The sequence below is a fragment of the Camarhynchus parvulus genome, chromosome 12 (genome assembly GCF_901933205.1).
Source record: "Camarhynchus parvulus chromosome 12, STF_HiC, whole genome shotgun sequence".
Classification (NCBI taxonomy): domain Eukaryota; kingdom Metazoa; phylum Chordata; class Aves; order Passeriformes; family Thraupidae; genus Camarhynchus; species Camarhynchus parvulus.
The window spans coordinates 4,162,910-4,189,545 of record NC_044582.1 but is presented as its reverse complement, the minus strand read 5'-3'; the positions used below and the strand labels follow the sequence as shown (position 1 = coordinate 4,189,545).

Sequence of the window (26,636 nt, the reverse complement as noted above, 5' to 3'; positions counted from 1 at the left end):
CGCACAGCCGCTGGCCCCGCCCCGCCGCACGCCGCCCCAGGCCATTGGTCGGCGCCCGCGAGGCTCGGTTCGCGATTGGTCTGCGCGGCTGCCACTCAAGCGCGCGGCGGCGGCGGCGGGCCTGCGGTGCGCTCTGGAGCGGCTCTGTGCGCGGCTGTTCCTTCACGGCCCTGCCGCGGGACGGGAGGCTCTGCCAACGCCTCCGGCCCCGGTCCCCGTCCCCGAGGCAGTCGGCTATGCCCCCAGCCCCACTGGGAGTCGGTTGGGCTCCCGCCCCCGAGAGAGCCGGCTGTGCCCCCGGCCGCGCCGGGAGCCGTGAGGTGAGGCGTCGCTGTGCGCGCGCTCCCCTCAGAGCAGCCCCGGGCCCACTCCCGCCCCTCAGGCGAAGGGAGCCCCGGCCGTGCTCGTGGTGTTTCATGTGCAGGGGAGAACGGAGAGGCTGGAAAAGGAGCCGCCTCCGATCCCGGCGATGCTCATACGGCTCGTTCACCGCCGCGGGTCGGCAGCTCCTGGCTGCCCTCCCCGATGTGGCCGCGGGGCTCTGCGGCGCTGGCTCAGCCGGACACTGCCGGCAGCTGGAACGGGAGTGGGACAGTGCGAGCTCCAGCCTGTGAGTGGGGCAGGGCCGAGAGTGCGAGTGGCCGGGCTTTTCCACAGCCTCCTGTGCTCGTGTGAGGCTACAGGGAGCCGGGGCTGAAAGGACCAAACCACGGAACTGCGGAGGAGAAAGGGAAATCTGCTTCCTCCCTGTGTGCAGACTGGTATTTGTACCAGGAAGTAGCATGCAGAGATTTTACATAAGTAGCTGGTCTCCTTTATTAAGGGAGACGAAATAAGGAGCCACTGGAGGGGGTCCAGCAGAGGGCAACAAAGATGAAAGATCTGAAGTATGTGTCTTAGGAAGAGAGACCGCAGGAGTCGGGTCTGTTTAGTCCGGAGAAAAGTGAGAGAGGATCTCAATAATGCATATAAGTACTCAAAGGAGGTTGTCAAGAGGGTGATGCTTAGCAACAGGATGAGGAGTAATGGCCATAAAGTAAAACACAAGAAGTTTCACCTGAAGATTAGGAAGAGCTTCTTTACGCTGAGGGTGGCAGGGCACTGGAATAGGCTGCTCAGGGGGCTCATGCAGTCTCCCTCTCTGGAGAGAGACACTAAACTCACCTGGCCATGTTCCTGTGTCACCTTCCTTGGTTGAGAAGTTGGACTGGATGATCTCCAAAGGTCCCTTCTAACCCCAGCAGTTCTGTATTTCTGTGCAAATTGTTTCAGCCGCAGCCAGTTAAAGTCTTTTCCTCCTTTAGAACGCTAATGGTTGTTAATGTTTTATTCTTTTAGAGTTTCTCTTGTAGCAGTAAACAGGGCCTTGGAGTGGGAAGCTTTCCAAATAGATACTGTAGCTGACAGCCCTTACATAAAGGCAGGTTTTCTTGGGGGCTGTTTGTCTCTGCTGAATGTAACACAGGTGGTAAAAATGGGATCCTTGGGCTCTTAGGGCATCCATCCCTTTGTCAGGAGATAGCAGGTAGGACAATCTGGAGGTCTTCGCTGCAGGGTATTCCTTCTGCTTCCCTGGGCTGTGTTTGATTTTGCAAAGGAGGGTGGTGGAGGCCTGACTATTCCAGGGTTTCCCTGTGCAGCAGGAGCAGGACTGTGGTGCCAGTGCCTGCCAGGCTGGAGCCAAGTTGGTCTCCCAAGCTCTCCCTGCAGCAGCATTCCTAGGGGGCAGCTGCTCAGTAGTTGTTTGTGTGGTGATTTTGGGGAGAAATTGGAGTAGAGGAGGTTGTGGCCTCTCCGAGACAGTGTTGAAAAGCAGCCATCAATAGAGGAATGGCAATGAGTGCTCAGGGAAACCCATAGTTGCTCCAGGGACTGTGAGTCAGAAAAGAGAGGGGCCCTCATTTCTCATGGATCACAGCAGGAAAATGTGGTTGTTGTTCTGTTTGTCTCAAACAGTTCCAAGTGTGATATGCAGCAGCTGTTTTGTAAGGTTTCATTTCCTTTGTCTCCTGCAGTCATCTTGCTTGTTTTTATTCCCCCTCTGTCTGGCTCTGCCTCTTCTCTCCTTTAAGAGACCGACTTCCCTCTAGCAGGGTTTGCCCTTTCTGACCTTTCCATCTTTCCAGTGCTTCTCTTCCCTCTATTATGCTGTGAGGTTTTCTCCCTCCTCTGGTCTTAGCAGTTCAGCTCTGGCTCTGTCCCCCCTTGTTTGCTTTCTGGGAATGGTAACAGTGTGAAACACCCTTGATCCATGAAGTCCAGGTCTTCTGTGAGCATCCCGGCCAACCTCTGACTTGTGGTTTATGAACAGAGAGAGGAATAAAAGAAATAATCTAGGAGAGACTGAAGGTCTTCCTACAGGGAACCAGGGTGACCCACCTGTGGGGTGGAGAGCCAGGGACTGGAGCTGAAGGTTGGTGTGTAATTTTCTGGGACCCAGGACGCGCAGCAGAGCTGTGCCTGTGTGTGGGCAGCTCACTTGTGCCCTGCCATGGGCACAGGCTGGCCTCTGACCTTTGGAGATGGGCAGCTCTGGGAAGAAGCAGGTTGCAGGGCTTAGCTGGTTGGCTGGCACATGAGTCTTTTTTGGGGGTAGTCCTTTGTTACTGGTACAGTGTGAGTAGCTGTTTTTGTGCTTGTGGGCTGGGATTAGGGCAAGCAGTCTGCATTCTGTCAGAGGGGAACCTGTTATTTAGTATCCCAAGGAACTGATGCTCTTCTCTTGCCTTGTTTTCTAGCCCAGAAGAGGTGCTAATGCTGTCCTGTGGAGAACCCACTGACTGTGGTCAGCTGGTGCTTAGCCAGTGACCTGTGGTAGCACCAGGTGAATCTCAGCACTGACAGATCACTAGGTGGCAACGAGGAACAGGTGTGGAAGACAGAAACTTCAGAAACTTCACCACAATGAGATGCCTCACCCATCCACTGCTCAGGAAGTTGTTGAGCCTCCCAGCTCAGTGTGTGCCAGGGCGAGGGACTCCAAGTAAAGGTGCTGTGCTCAGTCCTCTGTTTCTGAGGCAGAGCTGCAGTGCAGGACCTGGGCTCATGACTGCCACTGATATGGTCAACTATTGGCAGAAGGTGTTTGAGACAAATGGGATCCCTGAAGCACAAGAATCCAGTCAATATATTGTGTCATTTGTCCTGGGAGCAAAAACAGTTAAGTAATAGGAAAAGAGCAAGGTCTGTGTGTGCTTCTGACATCTTCATTTTGATTGAATCTCTTACCTTTTTATCTCATTTAGAGGGAGTAGAACAACTTATCCTCCCTTAGGTGGCAGAGGGGGTGAGGGGTAGTGTATTATTGCCAGTAGAACACTCAGGGGTCTCTTAAAAGATCTCTTTTGCAGACATTGAAGTGTAACATAAACATCCACCCTGACTTGCCTGATGAAGTGATTCTTAATTTTAATTGTTCTTGTGAACCCCAAAAAGTAGCAGAAGAACAGTAGTAAAGGTTTGTTTCTAAACATGCAGATAAGTTCTTCTGATGGCTCTCCAGCTGGTTTCCAGCAGTCCCAGGCAATTGTGTTTGTCAGCATCCTGTGTCACCCTGGAGGATGCCTGTGGCAGAGGACCCTCCAGTGTCACAGGCGGGCAGGTTTTAAAGTGATTTTGTCTTCAGTTTCAGAGTCTGGATTCCAAAAGCCTCCACACTCCACTTACAGCACTGCAGCAGGAGCAAATCCAGCAGCTGAGCCACAAGCGGCTACAAAGGTAGGAGCATCCTCTTGTACCTGTTCCTTTGGAGAGCTTTCCTTCAGCCTGAAAGCAGCCAGCAGAATGGCAGCAGAGAGAGGCAGCTCAGATGTCAGCTGTGCTGTGGTGGTCTCTCATGGTGATTCAGATGAGGGGCACAACTTGTCCACTTGCAAGGCCGCTGTCCAGTTGGTCAGGCCCCAGCCAGTACTGGTGCATGGGGTTATTCCTCCCCAGTTTATATGATTTCATATTACTCCTTGCTGATTTTTATGAGATTCCTCTCAGCCCATTTCTCCAGAGGTCTCTCTGAAAATTTGCACACCCATCTGGTCTGTTAGCTACTCCTCCCAATTAATTCTGTCACTGCAGGCTTGCCAAGGGTGCTCTGTCCCTTCAGCCAGACCAGTAAGGTGTTATGGGATATCAATCTTAGGGTACTCCACTAGAAATCAGCCTTCAGTTGAGCCTTGTGCTGCTGAAGTCAACCTTCCAAGCCTGACTGTTCAGTCAGTTTCCAGCCCACCTCATTTTTCCAATCTGTACTGCATCAGCTTGTACATGAGGATGTTATGGGACACAGTGTCAGAACCCCAGGGAAAGTCAAGACATGGTTTTGATGCAGACTGGTCATTGTGTCATGGGTGACTATCAGCTCACTCAGGAGTGATTTCCCCTTTCTACATCCATGCTGACCAGTCTCAATCACCTTCCTGCACTTGCTGTGTTTGGACACAGCCTCGAGGACTTCCCCCAGTACCAAGGTGAGGCTGACTGACCTGTCGTTCCCAGTTCCAGTGCTTGATGACAAACTGGGCTGTGGGCAGGGAGCTGCCCCTGCTCCCTCAGTGTGCACATGCACATTGCTGATGCAGTTGCTGGCCCTGGGCAGGGGTTGTGGTGAGCAGTGAGGAAAGCAGCGCGCCGTGAGAGCGCCTCCGGTCACCCAGCGCAGCCCCAGAGCGCTCACGCTCCCTTTGCCCACCACAGGATGCCAGTGCAGTACGTGCTTGGAGAGTGGGACTTCCAGGAGCTGACCCTGAAGATGAGACCCCCAGTATTTATTCCACGGCCTGAAACAGAGGTATGAATGTGGGGACGGGCTTGGATGTGTGAGTTACATGACGATACAATCAGGGCGTTGCTGTGAAGGCATCCTGTATGCTGTGAGGCTGCAGGGATGAGGAAGTCACATCACTCCACTTCTTTTAGAATGGGGATTGTTCAAAGCTTGTGATCTGGAGCTGATGCTAGTAACCTTTGCCTCCTGCCTCAGAGGAAGGGATGCTGCAAGCTGATGTATCTCTTAATTACACAGAAATGAATTGCCATTGATGGAAGGATGTGGCTTTGCTTTCCTTAGTTCTATAGTAAGGACTCCTGAGAAGTTCAAAACTTCTACTGCTATATCCCATCCTAGTGGCTTAGTGCATCCAGGAATCTAAGCATTGTCCAGAGGTTGCCAGCAGAACCCTGCAGTAGTAGGAAAACAGTAATGCAATCCAGAGTGCCTGAGTGTCCATGTGCTGGCTGGTAGGAAGTGGCACCTACTGTGTGTCTCATGGCTCCATGGTGGTTTCTGGACAAATACAGGAAACTGAAAGGTAAGTTCTGAGCTGGCTGGGATTAAATGTGACGATCAGTCATAAGAATGTAAAGGACAGCCATACATGACCAAGTTAAAACTCCGTGTTCCCCAGCATTCCTACTGCTATGGAAGAGCTTAAGATCTACATGGTGACACTTGCTCTGACAGTAGCCTAGTTTCACTTTCAGCACATGGGCCATCCTAGCAAGGGAACTTTTTCTTTACTAGTCCTCTGGAAAGTTTAGGATTTGCAAGATGGGGTTTTTTTTTATTGTTTTGGAGGTTTTTTTACCTTCTGAGAATTTGTTTTCTTTTGGAGCCTCTGTTAACTTTTGGAGATGAAGTGGTCTTCTTACCTTGTCTATTTACGAGTCCCAGAAACTTAAACCTGTTTCAGTCTAGCAGTCATTTCTTCAATTGTTTGCCTGTTGTAATGGGCAAAAGTTAAACAGAAATTTAAGGACAAAGACAACCTGAGCTTCAGTTGTGCCCTTTGAAGAAAAGGATGCTATTGAAATCCATGAGGGGGTTCCAGAGCATTTAGTGGGAATCAGCACAGTTACAGCATAGACATCCTCTCAAGTCAGAGAGAGAAAATATTTAGAACCAGAGTCTTGGTTTGGTGTGGGGCATAAACAGCACCTCATGGAGAATCTGCTGGGCCCCAAATCATAGTGCTGACACTTGTGTGCAGAGAGATTGGGACCTCTCTGCCTGGTCTGGATTGATCACTCTGTAGTGATTGAGTTTGGAGATGGAGCTCCAAGGAATAATTTTGCCAGTTGGAGGCAGCAATGGTTGCCTTTGTTGTTGTCAACGGTATTTCTGCTCTGGATGATCCAAGAGAGTATTTCCAACCTCCAAATCCCAATTAGTTCATGGATGCAATGGGAGCATTGAAATCAGGGAAAACTTGCATGTTCTGCAAGTCAAAATATCTGCTGGTGAAGCTTCCTCTGGGGCTGTGCTCTGCTTCTTCACCCCATGCAGTGCCAGGCTCAAAACAAAGGCCTATTGTGTGGGGTGGAAGCTGGGCTGGCCAATGCTCGAGAATGTTGTTAATTGAGCCCAGATTTTTGTAAAAGCATATCTGCTGGCCCAAACTGGAGTGCAGTGCTGTGTTTGAAACCACTTAACATACCCTGGTGCAAAAATGGAGTGTAAACAGCTTAACCCAGACTTGTCTCTGGCAAAACTTTATTTGTTGTGTCGCTTAACTTACTATGAAGGCACATTTTTAGCACATTTATTGCACAAGACCAGAAGCTTATGATAATGATTCAAGAATGGAGCTCTGTGGGCAATGGAGAGTTTGCTTGTGAGGTGCTGGGGAGGTTCCTGTGACAGGAGAACCATGGGGACAAAATCCAGCTATTGAGCAGCACCTGGCAGGACATGACTGTAGACTGGTACTGCTCCCAGGAGCTGTGTCCTGTGTGTAACCTGTGTACAAAGTGGTGTCCAGATCCTTTCCTTCTGCTGGAAGAAAGGCTGGTGATCTTTGACTTTCTGTGATGGGTTTGGGTCTATGTGGGCTTTGTCTATGTTTTGTTTCATCAGAGTAATTTTTTCCAGCCTTCACTGGACTTGAAAACTGCAGTGCAAGTACCTGCTTTCAGAAATGTTAAAGTTCTTTGCATCTGTTGCTTTCCTTTTGTTTAGAATTTGTCTGCAGTGTTCTTAAAAGCAGTAGTGCTGAAACTTTTCACCAGATAATTTCTGTAAATAATCCTTGTTCTTTAGGAAGCAGTTAATTGTTATCCCAGGTTCAAGTTTATCTGTGACTGCACACACAAGCCACGTGTTTTGTTTTTAGGCTGAGAAAATGTGACTCCCTGAACTGACTCAGTGCAGATACACAGGCAGCTTCAAAATTTTCTTCCTAATTTTCTGTTTGTAGCTTCTGCAGGTGCTCCTGTGTGTTGGTTTGAGTCTGAGGAGAAGGGAAGCCATGTTTATGACACACATGTTGTTCTCTGGTTGCAACAGAAGGGTTATGACTTTTGCTCCAGGGCCTTGCTAATGGCATGAAATTAAACACAGCATGACCCAAAACATGAGCTTTGTTTCAGGCCTGGGGACAGAGACACACGCAGAGAGAGAAGCTCCCTTGTCTGCCTCATTCTGTCCTGTGTGAAATTTGCCCCATGTCATCTGTTTAGTTCTCTCTGGTAGCTGAGCCCTCTCCTGTTCGCTCCCTCCGGGAATATTTGTGCAGCACATGTGGCTTTGTTCTTCTGTTCCATGGGAATCTGGCTGGAAGGGGACAGGCAGCCAGAAGCAGGGAAAGAGCAGGTCCTATTCAAGCTCTGGGAGGAAAGCTTTGGACTGGCTGCTCTGAGTGCTGGGAGGGTTTGGGAGGCCCTTGGGACTCAGCGTCCTCCCACCTTTCCTTCTGTGGCACCAGAGCCAGGCTTCTGCACTGGGGAAAGTTTGCACCAAAGTTATGGGGTGTGCACAATGAGTTACCTTTGTTAGGTGATTATTGTAATGTCAAGGCATCCCTCTCTCAACACTGCTCCCTCACTATTAATGGAGAAGAAAGACCTCCCAAAGCAAGTTTTTTTTTTGAACTTCTAAAATTTTAGAAGTTCAAAATTTTGTTTTTGCAAGAAGTTCAAGTTCTTGCTTTGGGAGAAACAGGACAAAGAGGAGGAGTATTCAACAGCCATGGATATGTCATTCGTTTTTTGCCCGAGTGCCTGCAGGCTCTCTGATCCGGCTTTGGCTCGGTCCAGGGCGCCTCCAGGGAGGGGTGTGGGATACGCGGCACCCGCCTGGTACCCCCAGAGGGCGCTCCAGGCTCACGCTCTGCGAGTTCCTGACGGTTCCATTTCCCATCCGTTATCCCGGGGTTTCTGATGGTTCTGAACAGGCTTAGTTGTTCATTGGAAACAAAAATGGCCATCGTTTGTGTCTCGCAGCTATTGATAGCTCCTACAGCAGATGGTGGCAGCAAAATGCCAACATAAAAGGTGGGTGTGGAAGGGTCCCTTCTTCTCTTGACAGTCAGCAGTTAAGGAGTGTTCTCAGCCAAAGCTGGATTTGGGGCCATCCTGCTTTGTAATTGCTAATGGATCTGTCCCCCACTGATTTGTTTAATCCTCTTTGGAGTCTGGCTATGTCTAACCTCCCTAGCATCATGTGACAGTAAATCTTGTATTGTAGGTGGGAAAAGTATATTCTTTGCTTCTGGTGCTGCCTGCTTGTTTAAGCATAAAGGAAAACCTTTAGTTTTTACTGTATAACACTTCAATAATTCACTACAGCATTTGTAACTTTTAGTCATGTCTCTGTCTATTCTTTTTACACCTTTTAAGCTATTTGCTTGTTTCCCAAAATAGGTTGTTTCTTTCCCACGATAACATGCTTGAAAGCTGAAGTCAATGCTGTTTACTTGCACCTGCCTGTGGAATGGCATTCATTGTGTGAGGTGTTCTATGAAAACACTTGAGTCAAAGATTGACTCAGAAAAACCTTAATGAAGTTTAACTTCTAGATAAACATAATCATTAAACTTTCAAGAAGGTCCAGCACACAAAGAAGGGAGAGTTTTCTTTTCCTGACCTGTATATGCAAATAAACAGATTGCAAGGTGGGCCCTTTCTCTCCAGTGTTTTATGTCAAAGCAGTGACGCATTTTCTGTTCCAATCAGTGCTGAAAGGAAGCCTTTGATGCAGAAATGTCCTTTCATTTCCCTAATTTCTTTACCACAGATGGATACTTCTTGGAAAGGTCTGAAAGTCACACTGTCTAGTGAGTACAGCCACTAATCAAGACTCAGAAGATTGGCTTTTTTTCATAGTTTTGCCTCTGAGCAGTTGTCTCTTCAAGGGAAGGCTTCATCCCCTTTCTGTGTAATGGGCTTCCCAGTTTGGGAAGTGAAAAGGCTAATAGTGCCCTCTCTTGGCATAGCTTAAGGCCCTTTCTTGAAATATGTGTAGACTTGTATAAGGCATATTAAACATAAATACAGAAGAACATTATTTAATAAATCAAAAATTATCTGCTATCTGTCAAAATAGAGCTGTAAGCAAATGTGCTAAAGATGGAGTGTTGCTGTTGTGGCCTCACAGATCAGATTTTGTCCACATGATAGACAACACTTAATCCATGTGTTGGAGGAGAAAAATCTCTTCTGCAGGTGGGCTGTGGCACAGAGGTTGGGGAATGGAAGTCACAAAGGGAGCAGAGCAATTGGAATTGCCCTTTGAACTAGGCACAAGTGTTTAATAGGATCTTATAGAGAGAGACAAATAAAGCAGCCTGTGCCTTGTGGCTGAGGCCCTTGTGCTGCCAGAAGGGCTTGGAGAAAGATTTGGGATTGCCAGTGCCTCAGGGATATGGGCTGACCAGGAGCACCCACTTTTTGCTGCCCGGTGGGCTAATGGGATCCTTGCATGTGGGACAGGGGAGTGCCAGGTGCACATAGCAGCATTAAATAATGAGTATTGCAGTAGTGGAATAGCTGCAGAACTATTATGTCCAGTTATGTTACTGGCTGCTTGAGGAAGAAGTGGAAAATTAGATTTGGAGAAAAAACACTGTGTGGATTAATAGGTTGAAAAAATCTGCCTTGTTGTTGAAGACTGTGTAGCTCATCAAAGACAAACTTAGGGGTAAATTATCTGGCACAGACAGCAAAAATTTGAAAACTGAAGTCTCTCTGGTTTCACAGACAAGTGTATAATAAGCACTATAAATGCAGGGCAGAGGAAAAGGTGCACATCTCAGCAGAGAGTGTAATTAAATGGTGAAACAGCATAGCATGAGTCTACTGCTGGCCACTTGAAAATCAGGACAGAATGTTTTCCCTGGACAGATTTCTTCTTGTTCAAAAGGAAATGATGGAAGAAACAGGGTTGTTCCTGGCTGACGGGCCAAGATGAACTGTAGTGGTAGTTTCTGCTGGCTTCCTATGCAAGAAAACAAGACTCTGCTAGTGCAGACAATTTCTTCCAAGCTGGTGATTTTCAGGACAGACAAAAATGGAAATTTAAAGCTAAAATTTGTGCTGAAGGCAAGGAAAGCAGCAGCTGTTCTCTGAAGTCATGCACAAACCTGTCCCCAGGTTAACTTATATAGACTTTTCTAATATGTTCTCACAGATCTCTCTGTTGTTAATGCCTGTATTTTTGGGGGGTTTTAATCTCCCTGTTGTGATTGAAAGAGCCTGCTGTTTCCATGCATTTCCAGTGAGTCCTGCAGCTCATCAGCAGTGAAAGCAGGATGTAGGACTAGAACTGGAGAAAAACAAGCTTTAAAATGGCTGTGACAGATGGGACTCAAGGAGATTCCCTCATGAGGGGGGGGAAAAATCCTTTTCCTCCCCCATGCTCTTTTCAAACATCCAAGTAACTAGAGCTAGGGATTAGCAATCTAGACTAGTGCTTCTGTCCAGATGCTGTGTCTGGTGGTCAATACCTGTGTCTGCAGAGAAAGAAAATACCATTTTTTCTGGAGAGGTGTGCCCGGCTAGAGCTCTGTGCTGTACACCTGAGGTACAGCCAGTGTACAACAACTTGGATCCACTCTTGCCCCTCAGGCGTGGCTAAATTTAGATGTGACAGCTGTGGTAATTTCTCTTGGGCACGAGCACAGATGGGTTGCTGCCTGTTGGTAAAGTCATTCCTGGGTGCTGTCACAGCCTCTGCTCCAACAGATGAAGCAGCACGTGGTAAGTGCCCTGACATAAGAAGCAGCTGCTGTGTGACCAAAGCCAAACCCCTTCCTCAGTACTGGATGTGCTTTGACATGCTTGGCTGACATTGCTAATGCCTAAAGCCACCCTTTCTTTCAGGATCAGTGGCTCCTCTGGAGTTAGTCAGGTGCTTTGATTCCCATCCATTTATAGGGGGACTTCCATGAGTTTGATCCCCACATGGGCCATTCTCTTCCGAGCTGGACTCAATGCTCCATGTATGTCCCTTCCAGCTCGGAATATTCTATGATTTTTCTCTTTCCCACTATAGTGCCAGGCAGAAGAGCCTGGGACAAAAGCCCTGCCTGCCCATGAAGCAGTGGGCTGGTTTGATGGCTTGGTTTTGGAAGTGGGATACTGGCAGGGATTTTCTAGGGCCATTGCCATGGAGTTGGGTTTCCAGCCTGGCTTCCTGGTGTTTGTCATGTGCTGATTGGGAGCCAAGTGGGCAAACAAGACAGGAGAGGTGATTGGGTTAATATCAGATCAGGTTCTATGGAAAGTCCTAGATTCTGAGAATAGAAGTTTCTGGAAAGCACACAAATAAATGAAACATTCCCAGGAAGTGAGCGAGAGCAGAGAGAAGGTTATCGGGGTTTTCCTGGGTTTTTTTGCTTTCCTTCTTCAGTTTAGTGACCTGGGAATTTAGAGTCTCCTGCCACCCTGGCTCTTACCCCTGGAACGTTGTCTTCCCTGCTTTCCCCCGGGGCATGGAAAAAGGGTGCTTGTAGGGAATGCAGTAGTAGTTTGTGACTTCCACCCTTGCCTTTCCCATTCCTCACTTCCTCTTGTTTTATTTAGTTAGTTTGTCCTTTTTGATGGCAGAAACATATGATGGGCCCTTCCCAGGTGCTGGGCTGTAGCAGAGGATCCCCTCAGCTCTGTCCGTGTGCTCAGCTCTGCAGCCAGCCTTGAGCCCAGGAGCCTCTGCCGCCTCCTCCCGACTGTCTCGGGGCTGGAACCCAGCTGAGCCTGTGCTGGTTCTGCCTGGCCTGCAGCTGTGCAGCCTCTGTGCTTTGGGTGCTGGCAGCCCCTGGCCTCTCACTGCTTTGTGCAGCTGCAGTTCCAAGAAATGCAGTGAACCAGAGCCCTGGCCACAGGGCAGAGGTGACACCAAGAGCTTGTGAGAGCAGAGAGGGTGCTGGGGGGCCTTGGGGAACCACACTTGTGGGTGGAAGGGTGAGGCTGAGGCTCAGGGGAAGCTGGAGGTGTTCACAAAGTTTTGCATTTGTGGCACTCAAAGAGAAGGTGGGGGGTGGAGCCCAAATAAAGGACAGTGTGAACTCAGGGTGAATCTGGCAGTGAAGCAAGATTTCCTAGAACCACAAGGTGAGAACAGCCTGTGAGTGGTTTGGCTAAGAGACAAAAACTTGAGAGCCTCTTGAGTGCTGGAAGTTAGGTAGCATGAGAAGCTAATATTTGTGTTCCCTGTACATGTAAGCACAAGGTAATCACAGAATGACAGAACAATTGGGGCTGGAAGGAACCTCTGCAGATCATCCAGTCCAATCCCCCTGCCAAGGCAGGGTCACCTGCTGCAGGTGACCCAGGAATGTGTCCAGGTGGGGTTGCAACATCTCCAAGGGGGAGAACTTTGTGCCTTCCCTGGGCAGCTGTTCCAGTGCTCTGTCACCGTCAATGTAAAGAAGTTTTTCCTCATGTTGAGCTGAAACTTCTTGTGTTTTAGTTTATGGCCATACATAAGATTTGCTTCAAGGAGAAACTTCAAGAGGCTACTGAATCGACTTTTCCATGTGACTTCTGTCTCTTCCTCCTGGCTGTTTCAACACCTCTGCTCACCTATGTATGGAATGAAATGTGCAGTCTGTCCCTGCCTGCAGGTGTCACCAGCTCCATCATGGGGCTGCCCAAACCATGTAGGGGACCTTCCTTCCCTTTCGCCTTGGTGCCATTGTTAGCAAAAGCAGGCTGAGGAATTTAGAGTCTTTCTGGTTCTGTTTGCCATTCAGTCCCTTCACTCCCTCCAGAACTGACTATGCTGCAGGAAGGAGCTTCTTGCAAAGACTAGAGGAGAAAAATTCTTCAAAATTTTCCATTTCCCCATTCTGACACAACTATCACACTGATGCCCACGTGTCTGACACCAGGCTTCAGGGTGAAAGTAGTTCTGCAGTACCTGTAGTACTGGTTAGCAGAATTGGTTTTTGTTGTAGATTGGGTTGTAACTAACAATAATGACTCATACTGTAAGCAATAATTTGAATGTTAATAACTCCACAATTGAGAGTTCATTCTACCCAGTGATTGGCGTGCTGTGAGCAAATATGGAATTGGGTCATGAAGTGTTTTTGTTTATTTCCCACTGGAATTTCTGTAATTTCATATCTCAGCCTTCAAAGCTGGTAATCAAACTGATGGTTAAAATGGCTTTTGCTAATGTTGGCATTGCATTAGCAGGTATTTTTGCTCTGAATCTGTTCAGTCTGAGAAGACATGGGGTATCCTACCCAGTAAAGACCCCAGCCTCTGGCCAGTTCCAGTTGTCCCAGTCTCAGTTTCTCTGTGCCAGTCCCAGGCACCTCTTCTTAGCACCATCAGCCTCTTTGTTGCTTTTCCCTCGCTGTGGTTCCAGTAGGATTCTTGTGCAAAGCCTGGGAATGTCTGACATGTCTGTTTGTAGTCTTTGTATGAACACTGTAATACTCAGCCAGAAATACTTCATCTCCAAGATGAGACTTGAAAGGGGCTCTGCTGTGTTCTGCAAAGTGCTGTAATTTATCAATTTCCAGTGGTGATATTTTGGAGGTGATGGTGTGATTGGAGAAGTACAGATTTTGGCTGGGTCATTTGCTAGAAGGTGAAAACTACTAAGAATCTGATGAATATGGTTTCAAAGCAATTTTTGATAATTTAATCATTCCTGAAGCCTAGTGGCAATGGGAGTGGGATGACTGGACATACTCTGTGTCATGATTGCTGGATTTTCCTGATTGCCAGTTAGAATACATCTTCTTCTTTGCTGGTCAATCAGGTTGAAAATAATTATTCAGCCTTTTATTGTAGCAAGGTACTAATGTCTGGAAAATGATGCCATTCCTTTAGGTTGTCCCATTATTTTTTATGTCTTTTACTTTTGGACTATTATGGTAAATGTGTATTATGAGAAAACCAGCCTTTGCCTCAGTAAGAATTGAAATGAAATAACCAAGACAATGAGGGAAGGCAGTCAGAAAGCAGGACTCAAAGCCTCTGTAATATCAATGTCCCATTTTATTTGTATTTTATGTGGTAGAACCTGAAATCAGTCATGTTTAAATGGGAGCTTTGGCAAGCACACTAAAATGCTTTCACTATGGAATGTGTAAAGTAGGCATTCCATTCAAACCCATCAAGCTTGAAATTACTAATGAGAAACCTTAAGGAAGTTAATAAATGGTTAGAATAGTTCTAGTGTATGGAAGTCATATTTGGACATTTGTAATCAGTAACTTGTGCTACTCTGGGAACAGATGGTTCTGAGTTACTGTGGAGATTTCCAGGAAATGTTTGTAAGTGTCCAGAAATGGCTGGTATTTAAAGAAGTGATTTAATAGCCAAGCAGAATTTTTTGTGTGCCTTTTCTTCTGTGGTCTTGGAATCCTCAGCACCCCACCTGCTTTGCCAAAGCAAGCTGTGGCTGCAGTCTCTGGCTGTCTGCAGTGCCTGAGTCTTTTCAGGCTGATTCATCTGGAGCTGTTTGAATGGCTAAAGCCTCTTCTCACAGAAGTGGGGAGATCAGGTGTTTATTTTTCCCTTTTGCTGTCTGAGTCCTGTAATAGTTTCCTCCAGGTTGGGAGCCTGTGAGACTGTTTTCATCCATAATTGTCTAGGAAAGGAATCCCAGAGCAGCAGTGAGGAATTTGTGATTTTGGAGGCTGTTAGAAAAACTCCCATATGAGGGCAATGCCAGTAATGACATGGTGACCAGGGCAGGGCATTGTGATGTGGTTCCTCATCCCTGGCTGAGTATATTTGGATATCAGTGCCCAAACTTGCCTGCTCCAGGGATGGTTCATCAAAGCTCATGTACCTGAATGCTTAATTTTTGTACCTGTTTGCATCTCCCTTCCCACTTAGTGCACATATGGAGTGGCCTGTCATGAAGGATGACCAACAGCTGTGAATCTCTTCAGAAATACTGCAGCTTTGCACAAGGCATCTCTTTTTCTGCACTCCAGTAAGGATGAGAGATCCAAGGAAAGGCTTCTGCCCTTATGCACAAGCCTGTCCAGTCCAGGCTCCTGACAAAAGCCATTGTAAAGTAACAGAGAAGCTGACCTGCCTGCCAAGACTTGTTCCTTTTAAATATTCCAGCTTATGCCAGTTATTTTTTGTAAATGTTGTTAAAATTTCTGGATTTACAGGAGAGATCCAAGAGCAGCCCTCTCAAGTAGAGACTCCTAGGGAACACCTAGGGCAGAAGGCCTGTGTGTGTTGTTGTGCCCTGAAAGCACAAGGATGGGAGGGAGCTGAGGGCACTGCTGAGCTGTTGATGCACTCAGAGTGCTCTTAAGGTTTCCATCTTACAGTGTTCTCCAGTGAATAACAAAGGAAGTTCATGCTGCAGTCAGAGGGAGGCACATGTGTGCTTTCTCTTTTATCTCATTTTCACAAACCTTAGAAATCTTTGAGAGCTCTCCTGCTGTATTGGATTTTATATAACATGGCAAAGGGATTTAAAAAAGAAAAGATTGACATGAGGGAGGAGGCAGAAATGGCAGAACTGCATACAGATCCAGGAGCATGCATGAAAATCTTTTCCATGTGACTTTATAGCAACAAAATGTAGTAGGAGTCCACATGAAATCCATGCAGGGAGCTGCTCATTTGATCATTCAGTAACTCATTGCCTTGACTTTTCATCTGCAGGTTGGATTACTGGTTCAGATGCTATCAGGAGCTGTGCAACTGCTTCCTGGTCACCTACTGTACTGACACTGTGTAGAAATCTTGAGTTTTGAAGCTTACAAATTCTGAAAGCCAAAATTTTGGAGTAAATGGTGTTGCAGAAGATAATGTGCTCCAGCTGTCTGGTTATTGTTTTTCCCAACAGTGCTAGGAGATTTCAGAGGATCTGTGGGAGATTGTATCCTGAGGATTTGGTCGCTAATCAAAGCACCCTGTGGGGCAGATGGAGCCGAAGTGACTTCTGGCATGTCAGTTCCATTACTACCATCTGTGTTTTTAAAATTAGCAACAAAAATACATTGGGTACAGAGTCAAGAAATTTAAACTTCAGTCTTCAGATCACAAAGGTGTGAGTCAAAACAGCTCCCTTAGTAATTTTGTTTGTTTGTTTTCTTAGGACCTTGTCTCTTTAGTTGTGGAGGAAGAATTTCAGAAATGTGAGAATTCAACCCTCTGTTTCCCAGTTCCTGTTCCTCATCCTGTGATCCTGGAAATTGGCTGTGGCTCTGGAGCAATTGCTCTGAGTCTGCTCTGTAAACTGCCACAGGTGAGCTCCCTTCAGTGCTCCTGGTGCAATAGATGCCTGTGTTAGAGGACAATCCCACTCTGCTCATCTCCATTGAGATGCCACAAACTTCTCTGAAGGAACTTTGGCAGCTCAGGTCTCTGACAGGCTCTGTAAGTTCCTAGTAGGTAGAGAAGGGATATTTGGGAATTGCTCCCTCTCCCCGTCTTCTGCAGGAATAGCAAAGGCATAATCAGAATGAAAGAAGTGAATGTACTCATTCTTGAGCTGCTGCAGCTCACTAATAATCACCTTACCTTGAAGCACTGGTGGGTGTTGGTTTAAGATACTAACCTAGACTGAGGACGGGAGGGACTGAGGCATGGGCACACACTCTTTAGGTTGAATTTATAGGGCAGTCATCTCTAAAAACCACCTTGCTGTGAATCAAAAGATCTGATCTCTAGGAAACTGAAGACTAAATGATATAGGAAAGGGATTACCATAGCAGTGTCAGTACTTGGGATCAATAAGACAAGCAAATCTCACTGCCATAACTGCCAAACCACGTTTTTGTAGTCTTCTGTTCCCTAGTAACAACCCACAGCTTCTGAACAGAGTCAAAAAAGCAGAGCAGGAGGGGACTGAGATCTGGGTGACCAAAGCCCTTCTTGCCCTGATTCTTGTGGTGTGTAACATGTTTATGGAGATACTCTTGGTCAAGAAAATGAGAAAGGAATCCAAGATCTCATTGCCTGTGGTCAAGGGAAGAATATTCCCCTCTCCTCAGAACTGCAGACCAGGCAGTTCCTTCTCAAGAATGAGAATTGCTGTGGCCAGACCCTCCTCTTGTAGAAGTGTAAGCCCTGCTGTGTAAGAATTAGAGATTGATGCCTCTAATGGAAGAGGTGTTCCTCCTCCCAGTGACCTGAGAAGGTTAATGTTTGAGCTTCATGACTTCAGAGTATAATTGCTCTGATTTCCTGAGCTGGAGAAGAGCTTCATGCTCTTTTCCTTGCTTGTTAACTTAAAGAGCTGTGTCAGTCTGTCTCTGTAATTCTTCTTGACAGTCCTTTCCCAGCCCAAACTGCTGTACCCAGGGAAATAAGGGGCCTTGACTGATTAGAATTAGTGGTAGCCACACTGACAGCTAAGTGGAGTTACGCTCTGGGTAATCTCCTTAGTGTTTGAGGCAGAATTTGGCACTAAGGTACTGAGAAAACAGCAGCAGTTTTTCATTTATGGTCTCAGCTATGTCCTTCACCTTAAGGGTGAGCTTCATGTGTGTGAGTACTGGCCTGGGACCATGAAATGAATCCCCTTAGGAGTGATGGCAAATCACACCGTCATCTCCAAATGCCAAGCAGTTTCTTCAAGCACGTGTCCTCTGTGTAAATCCTAGCAACGTCTGTGCTTAAAAAAAATCAAGCATAGCAAAACCAAGTTAGGCCTTTGTCTGTGGTTTTCCCAAGGTGGAATTGAAGGTCAAACAAATCTCTTTGTGGAGCCCTGTCTCTCACCATTATGCTGGAGAATTTTAAATACCTGACATACAGTCAAGTACCTGCAGTCAATACAGGCAGTGAATCTGTCTAAGGACTGCAGTGGAGCAACTGGGTAAAAGGTGTCTGCATAACAGATGGAAAATGCCAGAATCTGTGTCCAAGTGGTTGTGTTAGTATCAGGAGGGATCCTGGCTGTGCTAGGAAGGACAAATCCAACAACATGACCTTCCAGCAGTCTGTGCCTAGCCCAGACTAGCCAGAGTGTTGAGTCTCACCCTGCCAGGAGCAGTGAGGGGTCAGTGAGGTGGGTCACTGTGGCTCTGTTCTTGTCTGTTCTGGTGGGCTGCTGGCTGTGCTGCAGAGAGCCTTCAGTCACCTTAGTGCTTCACACACATCACTGTGATCCCAGCTATGCCCTGCATGCATTCCTCAGGAGCTGTTCCTTTCAGGAGCCAAGAGTGAGCAGTCTCTTGTCAGTTTTGATCTTGCATGTTTGGCAGAGCATGTCTGCTCAGGAATCTTGATGTTATAACACCTGCTTGGTGGATTTGTTGTTTTTTTCTGTTCCAGAGCAGAGTCATAGCCATGGACAAAGAGGAGGCTGCTGTGGATCTCACCAGGGAGAATGCATATAGGTACAAGACTATTACTCATTTTTTTCATAATTGTTGCTTGAGAAAGACCAAGAGTTGTCAATACTTGTACATGTTTCATGTTTATCACCACTGGAAACCAGAGACTTTAATTGTTGAGCTCCTAAAGTGTGTAACAATTTAGGGGGGGAAAAAAGGCTTATGTTTACCAGAGTGTATTTCTTTGGCTTGTGAACATAGTTTGCAAAGACAGCAGCCCAAATAAAGCAGTGGTACTCACATGCTGTTTGTCAAGGGTTTTCAGAGTGTTTTTTGGGACCCTGTCTGTGAACTCAGGAAGCCCAGGACTGAAGTAGGAATGTTTATGTCACTTAGGAGGTTAAGGACAAGTGTATCCCAAGCCTTTGTCTCTCTGGCTCCCTCAATCATTATTGTTATGCTTGTTTCTGTCCTTGCTCCTCCAGAAATGCTTGCACAGTCAAGTAGCACTTTTCCTCTGATGTGCTGTGTGGTGTCCCTCAGCATCCTCCCTGCAGTCTTGGTTTGGTGGGAATGGTGCTGCTGGATCCCATGCAGTTCAGACACCTGTGCTGTGGCAGGGTGGATGTTCAGAGCTGCTGGCTCAAACACTTTGTGCTGAAGTCAGAGAGATGTCTGTCAGGTTGTCCTTGTACTTCCTGGAGGCGCCACTTCCTCAGCTGGTTCTTCTGTCAGGTTGTTCTGGACTCTCACTAGCACAGGGAACCCCAGAGCTGGAATCCCAGTATGCTTCTGAGTCTCTGTAGGCTTTGTCAAATGAGCTCCAGATTGGATTCACATCCTCAGTAACTGCTGGGCTCTAGGCATTCATTAGAGCCATCTCAGAAAAAATTCCTGTTGCTATTTCTCATGGAGTCCAGTACAGCTGTGAGTCTCAGGAGGTGCTCTTTAACTGGGATTTCTGTCCACAGACCCACATACCCCTCTTTTCCCAAGCTGCTGCCAGCACTGAGGGGGCTACTTCTGGTATGGGCTGCACTGGGCTGCATTTCTTCACTTCTTGCAAGTCCCAGCTTGTGTGTGAGTCTGAAGAGCTGAGTAGGAACTGAGTAGGAACAAGCCCTTCTCAAATTGGTCACCTCACTGTTACCCTTTGCCTCCTAGCCCAGTTACAGAGAATGGGGAGCAGAGGTTTCTTCCTAATGTGTCAGTGTCAAACCAAATTCTGTTGCAATTTTTCATAGATATAATAAAAGCTGGCCAGATCTTTGTCTCCTTGATAAACTCTAACTCTGGCCTTTGGGGAAAATTGTCTTGCTTATTAACATTGTTTCTTGGCTCAAGAGTGGATGAGGGAGTATAAATGCCATGTCAGAGAGCTAAATATTTCTCCATGGATATTTTCATTGTGTCTTTGTGATCATGTCCCTGGCATGGTGCCCTGTAGCTCTTGGGAGAGAATCTAGCAGGATATGCTGTGTTACTGCTTGACTGAACCCAGCTTAGATCCTGCCTGCTTTTCAGAGCTCCCTTATCCCAGCTGTGCTCTCTAGATGCTTAAATAAGTCTTAGTGGATCAATCCCAGTGCCAGCTGCATCTGGGCACATGGCACACAGTGCAGGAATCCCTCCCTTTCCTGATGCCCTCAGCAAAGGGAGTAGAACTTGGGTGTGAGGCCACTGTGGTGGGAGGAGAGAATATGCTGGGAAGATCTTGGCAGCTGTGAATGTATGTGTATCAGATAAGAGGTGCAATATTTAATGATCTGTTTGTAGAATGTATTGTTCATGAACACAAATACACCTCCTAATCTTTCTTCTTTCTGTTGTTGCATCTTGCATCTGGAATTTTACAGGTTGCAACTCCAAGAAAGGATTCACATCATCCACCAAGATGTTTCACACAGTAACTCTTTTCACTCTTATAATCCCCTTTGTCTTTTTCCCTTTTTGTCTTTGATGGGTGGAGGGAGGCACGAGAGGCAGCCAAAGGATCATTCTGGGATGCAGGCAGCGGAAGAGTGTTGAAGTTAATAGAGAAAGAGGTCAGCAAGAAGTGAGCCAGTGAAGCTTTTCCCTGCAGCGATTTCCAGGGCAGGTGATCAGCTGACAGAAGTCCCTAATTGTATCAGAAAGTGAATTGTTCCTGGGTTTAGGTGTCCCAAGGTTGTATCTGAGCTGGGAGTCCAGGTGCTCTTTACTGTTGCTGGGGAGAGGCAAATGTATAAAGAGTGTAATTCATTCCACGCTGACATGGAGGCTTCAGATAAACATGTGCATGCCTGTCTCTCCATTGATGGTAGAGGGAGCCCATATATTTAGCTTAGATTTTAAACCATATTCACCTGAAATTAGGTTAGTTGAACCAGGAAAGGATGCTTTTCTTCCCCAGAACCAGCTGAACCCAGTTAAAACTAGCATTTGGTGGGACCTTTGCAGTTAGGTGGATAGTGCTTGGCTGTTTGTCAGCAGCTGTGGAGGCAGGAGCTGCAGCACTGTGGGTTCATTAGCACATCTTTCTGCACTTGTTTTTGACACTCTGCTGCCTCTTAGAGCTGAAAGCCCTGTGCCAAGAGGCTGCCCAAGGACAGTGCCACACTCACATGGTTCCATCAGCTCTGATTCAAGGCTGGCCTGTGTCAGACAGAGCAGGAGTGTAGGGAGCTGCTCTTGGTCTGCAGAAGAGCAGCCCATTGCTGTTTTTGCTGAGGGGCCCTGGCTCTGCAGCTTGTTGGAGGTCCTGCTGCAGCTCTTTAAGAGGAGGGATGTTCATCTGGACAGCCAGTCTAAGCTCCCACTTAGGCCTTTGTGGGCTCTCTGAGTTCTGCTTGTTGCTTTAGATCCAGGTGGGCGCAGAGCTCCAGGGCATCAAGCTCCTGTGCTTTTAAACATGTTTTGTTAAGCAGGCTCTTGATATGAAAAAATTATAGTTCATCTGTGCTTTCCTTTGTATCACTCTTGCACTCCTGGGACAGGGAGCAAGGCATGCTATTGCAGAAAGAAATAGGATAAAATTTTATGATCACAAAGCAGAGTCAAACACATTTACACATGCCTGGAGACAGTTTCTTGGGGAGGATCTTGACACTGAACTTATAGGGAAGATGCTGTGGTTGAGAGCTGCTTGTGATTCTTTTTCTTTCCTAGGTTCTGCCAAACAGCTGTTGCTCTGGGGCCCCATAGATGTCATAGTCAGTAACCCCCCATATGTTTTCCATGAAGACATGGCTTCCTTGGATGCAGAAATCCTCTGGTAATCAAACAAAGAGATTTTTCCTCTCCTGTTTCTTGAAGCAAGGTTTTCTGTCTGCTTTCTTGTACTACACACAGTTGCGCACAAAACAGGCAAATGTAATATACACATGCAAAATATAGGTGTGTTTATTCAGGATATAATAATACAGGCTTGCTTTGATACTGCTTACATGACTGAAGCAACATGGAAGTGTTTTCAAGATTTGTTAAAATTAAAAAAGTACACAGTTTGAAATTAGCAAGTTCCCTATCCAAAACTGATTGTCATGCATGTGAGAAGAAAGTCCTGCCCCCACATCTGTACAAGATGTGCACCAGAGCAGGTTCTGGCAGCTGAGCTTTCTGCATCCCAGCTGGCTCTGCTGGGCCAGCCACAGCCTGAGCTGCTGTTTGGCATGGATCAATCAAGCCCTTGCTGTACAACACCCTTGCTCTCTGGCCAGCTTAGAGAGAACAGACCTATGTGTTGGATCCCAGCTACAGTTGGCTCCTAACTTTCAGAAATACTTCAGGGGATGTTTCCTCCTTGTGCTGAATGTGGGGTTTCTCAGCCCAGTGGTAGCTGCCTTCTCCCTCCCTGTATTTCCCACAGAAGGGGTGAGTGCCATCCCCTGCTCTGGGAGTGCTGCAGTTCAGGTGTGGCAGGTGCACCTTTCTCTGGGGGGTGATGCATTCTCAAGGGCCACAGGAATTGCTGTCAAATGTCTTTTCCTTCCCACACTCCAGCTATGAGGACCTTGATGCCCTGGACGGGGGAGATGATGGCATGAGAGTCATCAAAACAATTCTGACTTTGGCTCCTTCTCTTCTGAAGGTTTCTGGGTAAGTACTACCATCTTTTGAATTTCATGTCTTTTATCCATCCACTTCTGTAAATTTTGTACTTCCTGTATGAAAACAAAACAAGGGGAAAATAGTTGCCAATTGTCCTCTCATTGCCCCAGTTAATAATAGTTTTTAAAATGTCACGTGTGTAAGCAAAATTAGCTTGAAATTGGTTATTAAAGTGGTGTGAGCCCTTTCCTTGGCTGTTGGTGGCGTTTCCTGGTCATTAGTGAAGTGAGAACCTTTGAAGGTGAAAGCAGCAACAAAAAGAACATGGAAGAGAGCAGCCAAGAAAGAGAGAGCAGGGGAGCTTTCTGAGGTGAGTACCTGATGGAAGGAGAAGCAATGGAGAACTTTTTGAGGGTGGATATAGATCCCCACTTCCATCCCACCCTTTCATTAGGGGAAAATTCTTTGTTGTACCAGTATAGAATGCTGAATATCCCAGGAGAATTAAGATCAGTCAGGGATAGTTTCTTAAATGTTAAATTTCTCCATTATTAATATTCAAGACTGATTGTTCCTATTCTCTGTCACGTGGGATCCATTTTGAAGATCACCATGCTGATACCCAAAAGTCTGAGTGTACTGTTCATGTGCCAGGGCATTCACACATCCTATTGAATATTCCTGACATTTGGCCACCATAAGAGAGGTCATTGAAAATCTGCTGCTTTGAGAAGAAGAATGGGAATATTGAGAGGCATAGTGCATGCAGAATTCATTCCTCATGCTTTGCATGACCACAAAATGAGAAGATGCTCCTCAGAATTTCCCAGCATTAGAGACTGGTCCTGTGGGGTTGTTTCTTAAGACTATTTCTTTTCCTTCTCTTTTTGCTTGTTTAATAAGGTCACGCCCTCATTGAGGACTGGAAGTTTTTTAAGGTCAGAAATGAGATCCATACCCAGCTTGTAGTTAGCCTGGTGAATTTGTAGGGAGTATTCAGTGTGGGATGTTTTAAGCGTTCTCAGGAGAGCATTTGATGGGGTTTGGCTTGTGTCCTTAGCCTGCTAAAAGTGTCTCTTGCTGTGTCCCAGGCCATAACCAGCTCCATCACTCCCTGTGCCTGTTAGCTGGGGTGGTTCTGCTTTGTCATGGGAGGGAACATGGGGAATGAGCCACTGTCATCAAGTCTGGCAGAGATGGAAATTGCCCTGCAGTGCCTAGGCCTGGTACTGGTGCCCTAACTGAGGTTATTTGATCAGTTCTATGTAGGCCTGAATGCTGGTGCTGTTGTTGTTTTCATAACTGATTTATGGGGACATCCACTGTGGAAGAATGTGCATTCTGACTTGTACTTCATGTCTCTTGCTGCTTATACACAGAGGGACTTCAGGCTGCCAGACCAGTGCTCAGTGCTCCTGCAGCATAAACACTGCCTTGTGCCTTTAAATCTTTGGGGCTTTCAGAAGCACATGGCTGGTGGTATCTCTGGGTGAGCTTCAGAAGGGCTCATTACATCTCCATACAAGGCTTTAACTGCTCACACACAGTACCATGAGCATTCCCCCCAGGATCAACACTTTCTCCTCTGGAGGAGGCAGCTGGGATCTGCATTTTATGTGGACAGCTATGATCTGGTTTGGGGTTGTCGGATTGCACTGTGTTTACTGACCTTTTCATTTCCTGCGCTGGTCAGAGTCACACAGAAAGAAGGATCTTAATTTTTATCAGTTTAGCAACCTAAATGTGCATCTCTCCAATTCTGCTCCCAAATGTGCCTTTTCAGGAGTGTGTTTCTGGAAGTTGATCCCAGGCATCCAGATATGGTGGAGCACTGGCTACAGGCACACCCAGAATTACTGCTCACCCTCCGTGCCATTCACAAGGACTTTTGTGGCAAGTAAGTCTCTTTTTACCTTTGCATTTTTGGAGGTTTTGTGTCCTTTGAAGAATATGTCCCTGCACCTTTATGTATTAAGTGAACCCAGAGCAGATTCACAGCTGAAGCCAGTCTTTGACAAAATAGGGGCTCCCTGGTTGTATCTCAGCTTTCTGATATTCTGAAACAGCCTGGGGAAGTGTTTGAGTCAGAAATTCTGACCCAGGTGACCATTTCTGATGGGGTGACTGGCTCTGGTGGGGTTACTCCCATTGGAAAATTACTGCTTTTATAAGATGGAGGTAGAGGCACATTGTCCCTAGTGAGACTTAAAGCTCTGATCTTTCTTTTTTCCACAGGCCTAGGTTTCTGCACATCCAGAAACAAAGCAGCTGACAACTCTCAGGCATAACTCTCCTTGCAGGATGGTTTTTGCTCTTGAGCCCAGCTGAGCAGCTGGTTGAAAACTCCTTCTGCTTGTGAAAGTAATCTCCATTCCCCAGAGTGTTGGACTTTTCATGCAGTGACAGACCCCTCATATCCTGACACAGACCTCATCCAGAGATGCAGAAGTTCAGCTGAGCATGTGGAAATGTTTCACCTTCCTCAGGGAACTGCATGAAACATTTTAGTCTGCTCTGCTAAAGTGACTCAATCATCTCAGGACCTAAGATAGAAGAGTTCACAGCTCCAGATTAAAAATACAACTTCTCAACGTGCCAAATCACCCATTTGGCCTAGAAAGAATTTAATTATATTTTTTTCACTTGGCCTTGAGATACATTTATATAAAATGTGACCAGATGGGGTGATAAGCTCAAATCCTGGCTTATACTGGCACATGGATTTGCAGGTATAACAGGACATAACTGTTGTGCACATTTCAAATGCAGTTCTGTTCCAGGATCCTGATGCTCCAATAGCAAAGCAGCCTTTGTGTCCCACTCCTGCTGAGTGATTGTCTCTGAAGGATCTTACAGCACATCTTACAGCACCTGAATTTACAGCCTTTGACATTTGGTGGATGCTGCCAGAAATGGTCAACACATTGTAATAAAGACAGTGCTTCAGACCAGGGTCCTTAAAAGAATTTCACTGCAACTATTCAGAGATGCTGGCAGACTTGAATAAACATCTGGCACCCACACATTGTTCTGATAGTAATAGAAATGCCTAAATTCCACATGAGGCATTTAATTGCAACACTTTAAAGAGAAGGCCAGAGTCACTACTCTGCTTTTGCAGATGGAGAAGTTGAAAAACAGGAGGTGAAATGACCTGCAGAAAGTTTGACAATCTGAGTTTGGAGTAGGAGCCAGTCTCTTGACAGGCGTGGGAGTAGCTGAGGTCTGTCTCTCTGGGAAGGATGACTCAGACTAGGCCTGCCTGAAACAGCTCTGAGAGAAGTCCCTAAAGTGAACAGTCAACATCATGGTAGTGTAAATAATGGCAGGATTAAATTCAAGCTGCTGCTGCTGTTTCCAGTGGTGCAGGTTCCCTTCTGGAGCACAGCTAGCCAGGGAAGGAAGGAAAGAAGCCAAGGAAAGGGTCTGCTCTGCCAGGCCAGATGGAAGCAGTTGCTGGGCCAGTGGAGGTGAGCACTCAGGAGGGGTGGGAGCATCCAGCCAGGGCCCTGCTGTGTGTGCCAGGGAGGAGCTCCCAGGCTCTGTCCAGGCTGACCTGGGGCTGCACAGCCAGGAGCATCAGGCAGGACATGCAGCAGCAAACTGAGTCTGTTGGATGGCTGCAGCAGGTTCACAGGGTGTTACATGAGCCCTGATACATCTGTTCCCTTTTCCTCTGCCTCTCCCACACTCTCACTCCTCAGATGAGTTTTCTCCATCCCCTTCACTCCTGAACATGGGCCCTGCTTTCCCAAAGACACCTGAGCTCTCTCTGATGAACCAGCACTTGGGTTCCAGCTGGAACCTTTCCCTACTCACAGCTCTGTTCACAGACTTGCCTTTCACCCATTGTACATCTCACATTACATTTATCCACTCCAGCAGTTTATCATGTCCTGTACACTCTTTACTTGAATTTTTGAGTCTTCTCTGGCCTGCAGTACCTGCCCTGGTTAAACACAGTAGAGGAAATCTAGGAAAGGAGAGAACAAAAATAGGTCAGTTAAAGTGCACTTGAGCACAGGTTTGGAAATACCATTTCAGTGCAGCTCATTTCTGGGCTCCTAGAGCCATGAGTACAAAGTACAGTCAAAGCGTATTTTGTGTGGTTGTGGCTTTTTTTCTAAT

General features: G+C 46.8%; 1 protein-coding gene across 1 annotated transcript; it reads left to right on the top strand.

The window, feature by feature from the left end:
- The first annotated feature begins 124 nt into the window (after positions 1–124).
- Positions 125–26,636, top strand: HEMK1 (HemK methyltransferase family member 1). Its single transcript, XM_030957069.1, has 11 exons — positions 125–320; positions 2,739–3,159; positions 3,626–3,717; positions 4,690–4,783; positions 16,295–16,444; positions 18,478–18,542; positions 20,336–20,385; positions 21,627–21,732; positions 22,461–22,556; positions 24,292–24,405; positions 24,744–26,636. Exons 2-11 carry the CDS (start codon positions 2,905–2,907, stop codon positions 24,778–24,780), a joined length of 1,059 nt encoding a protein of 352 aa, XP_030812929.1. The 5' UTR covers positions 125–320; positions 2,739–2,904; the 3' UTR covers positions 24,781–26,636.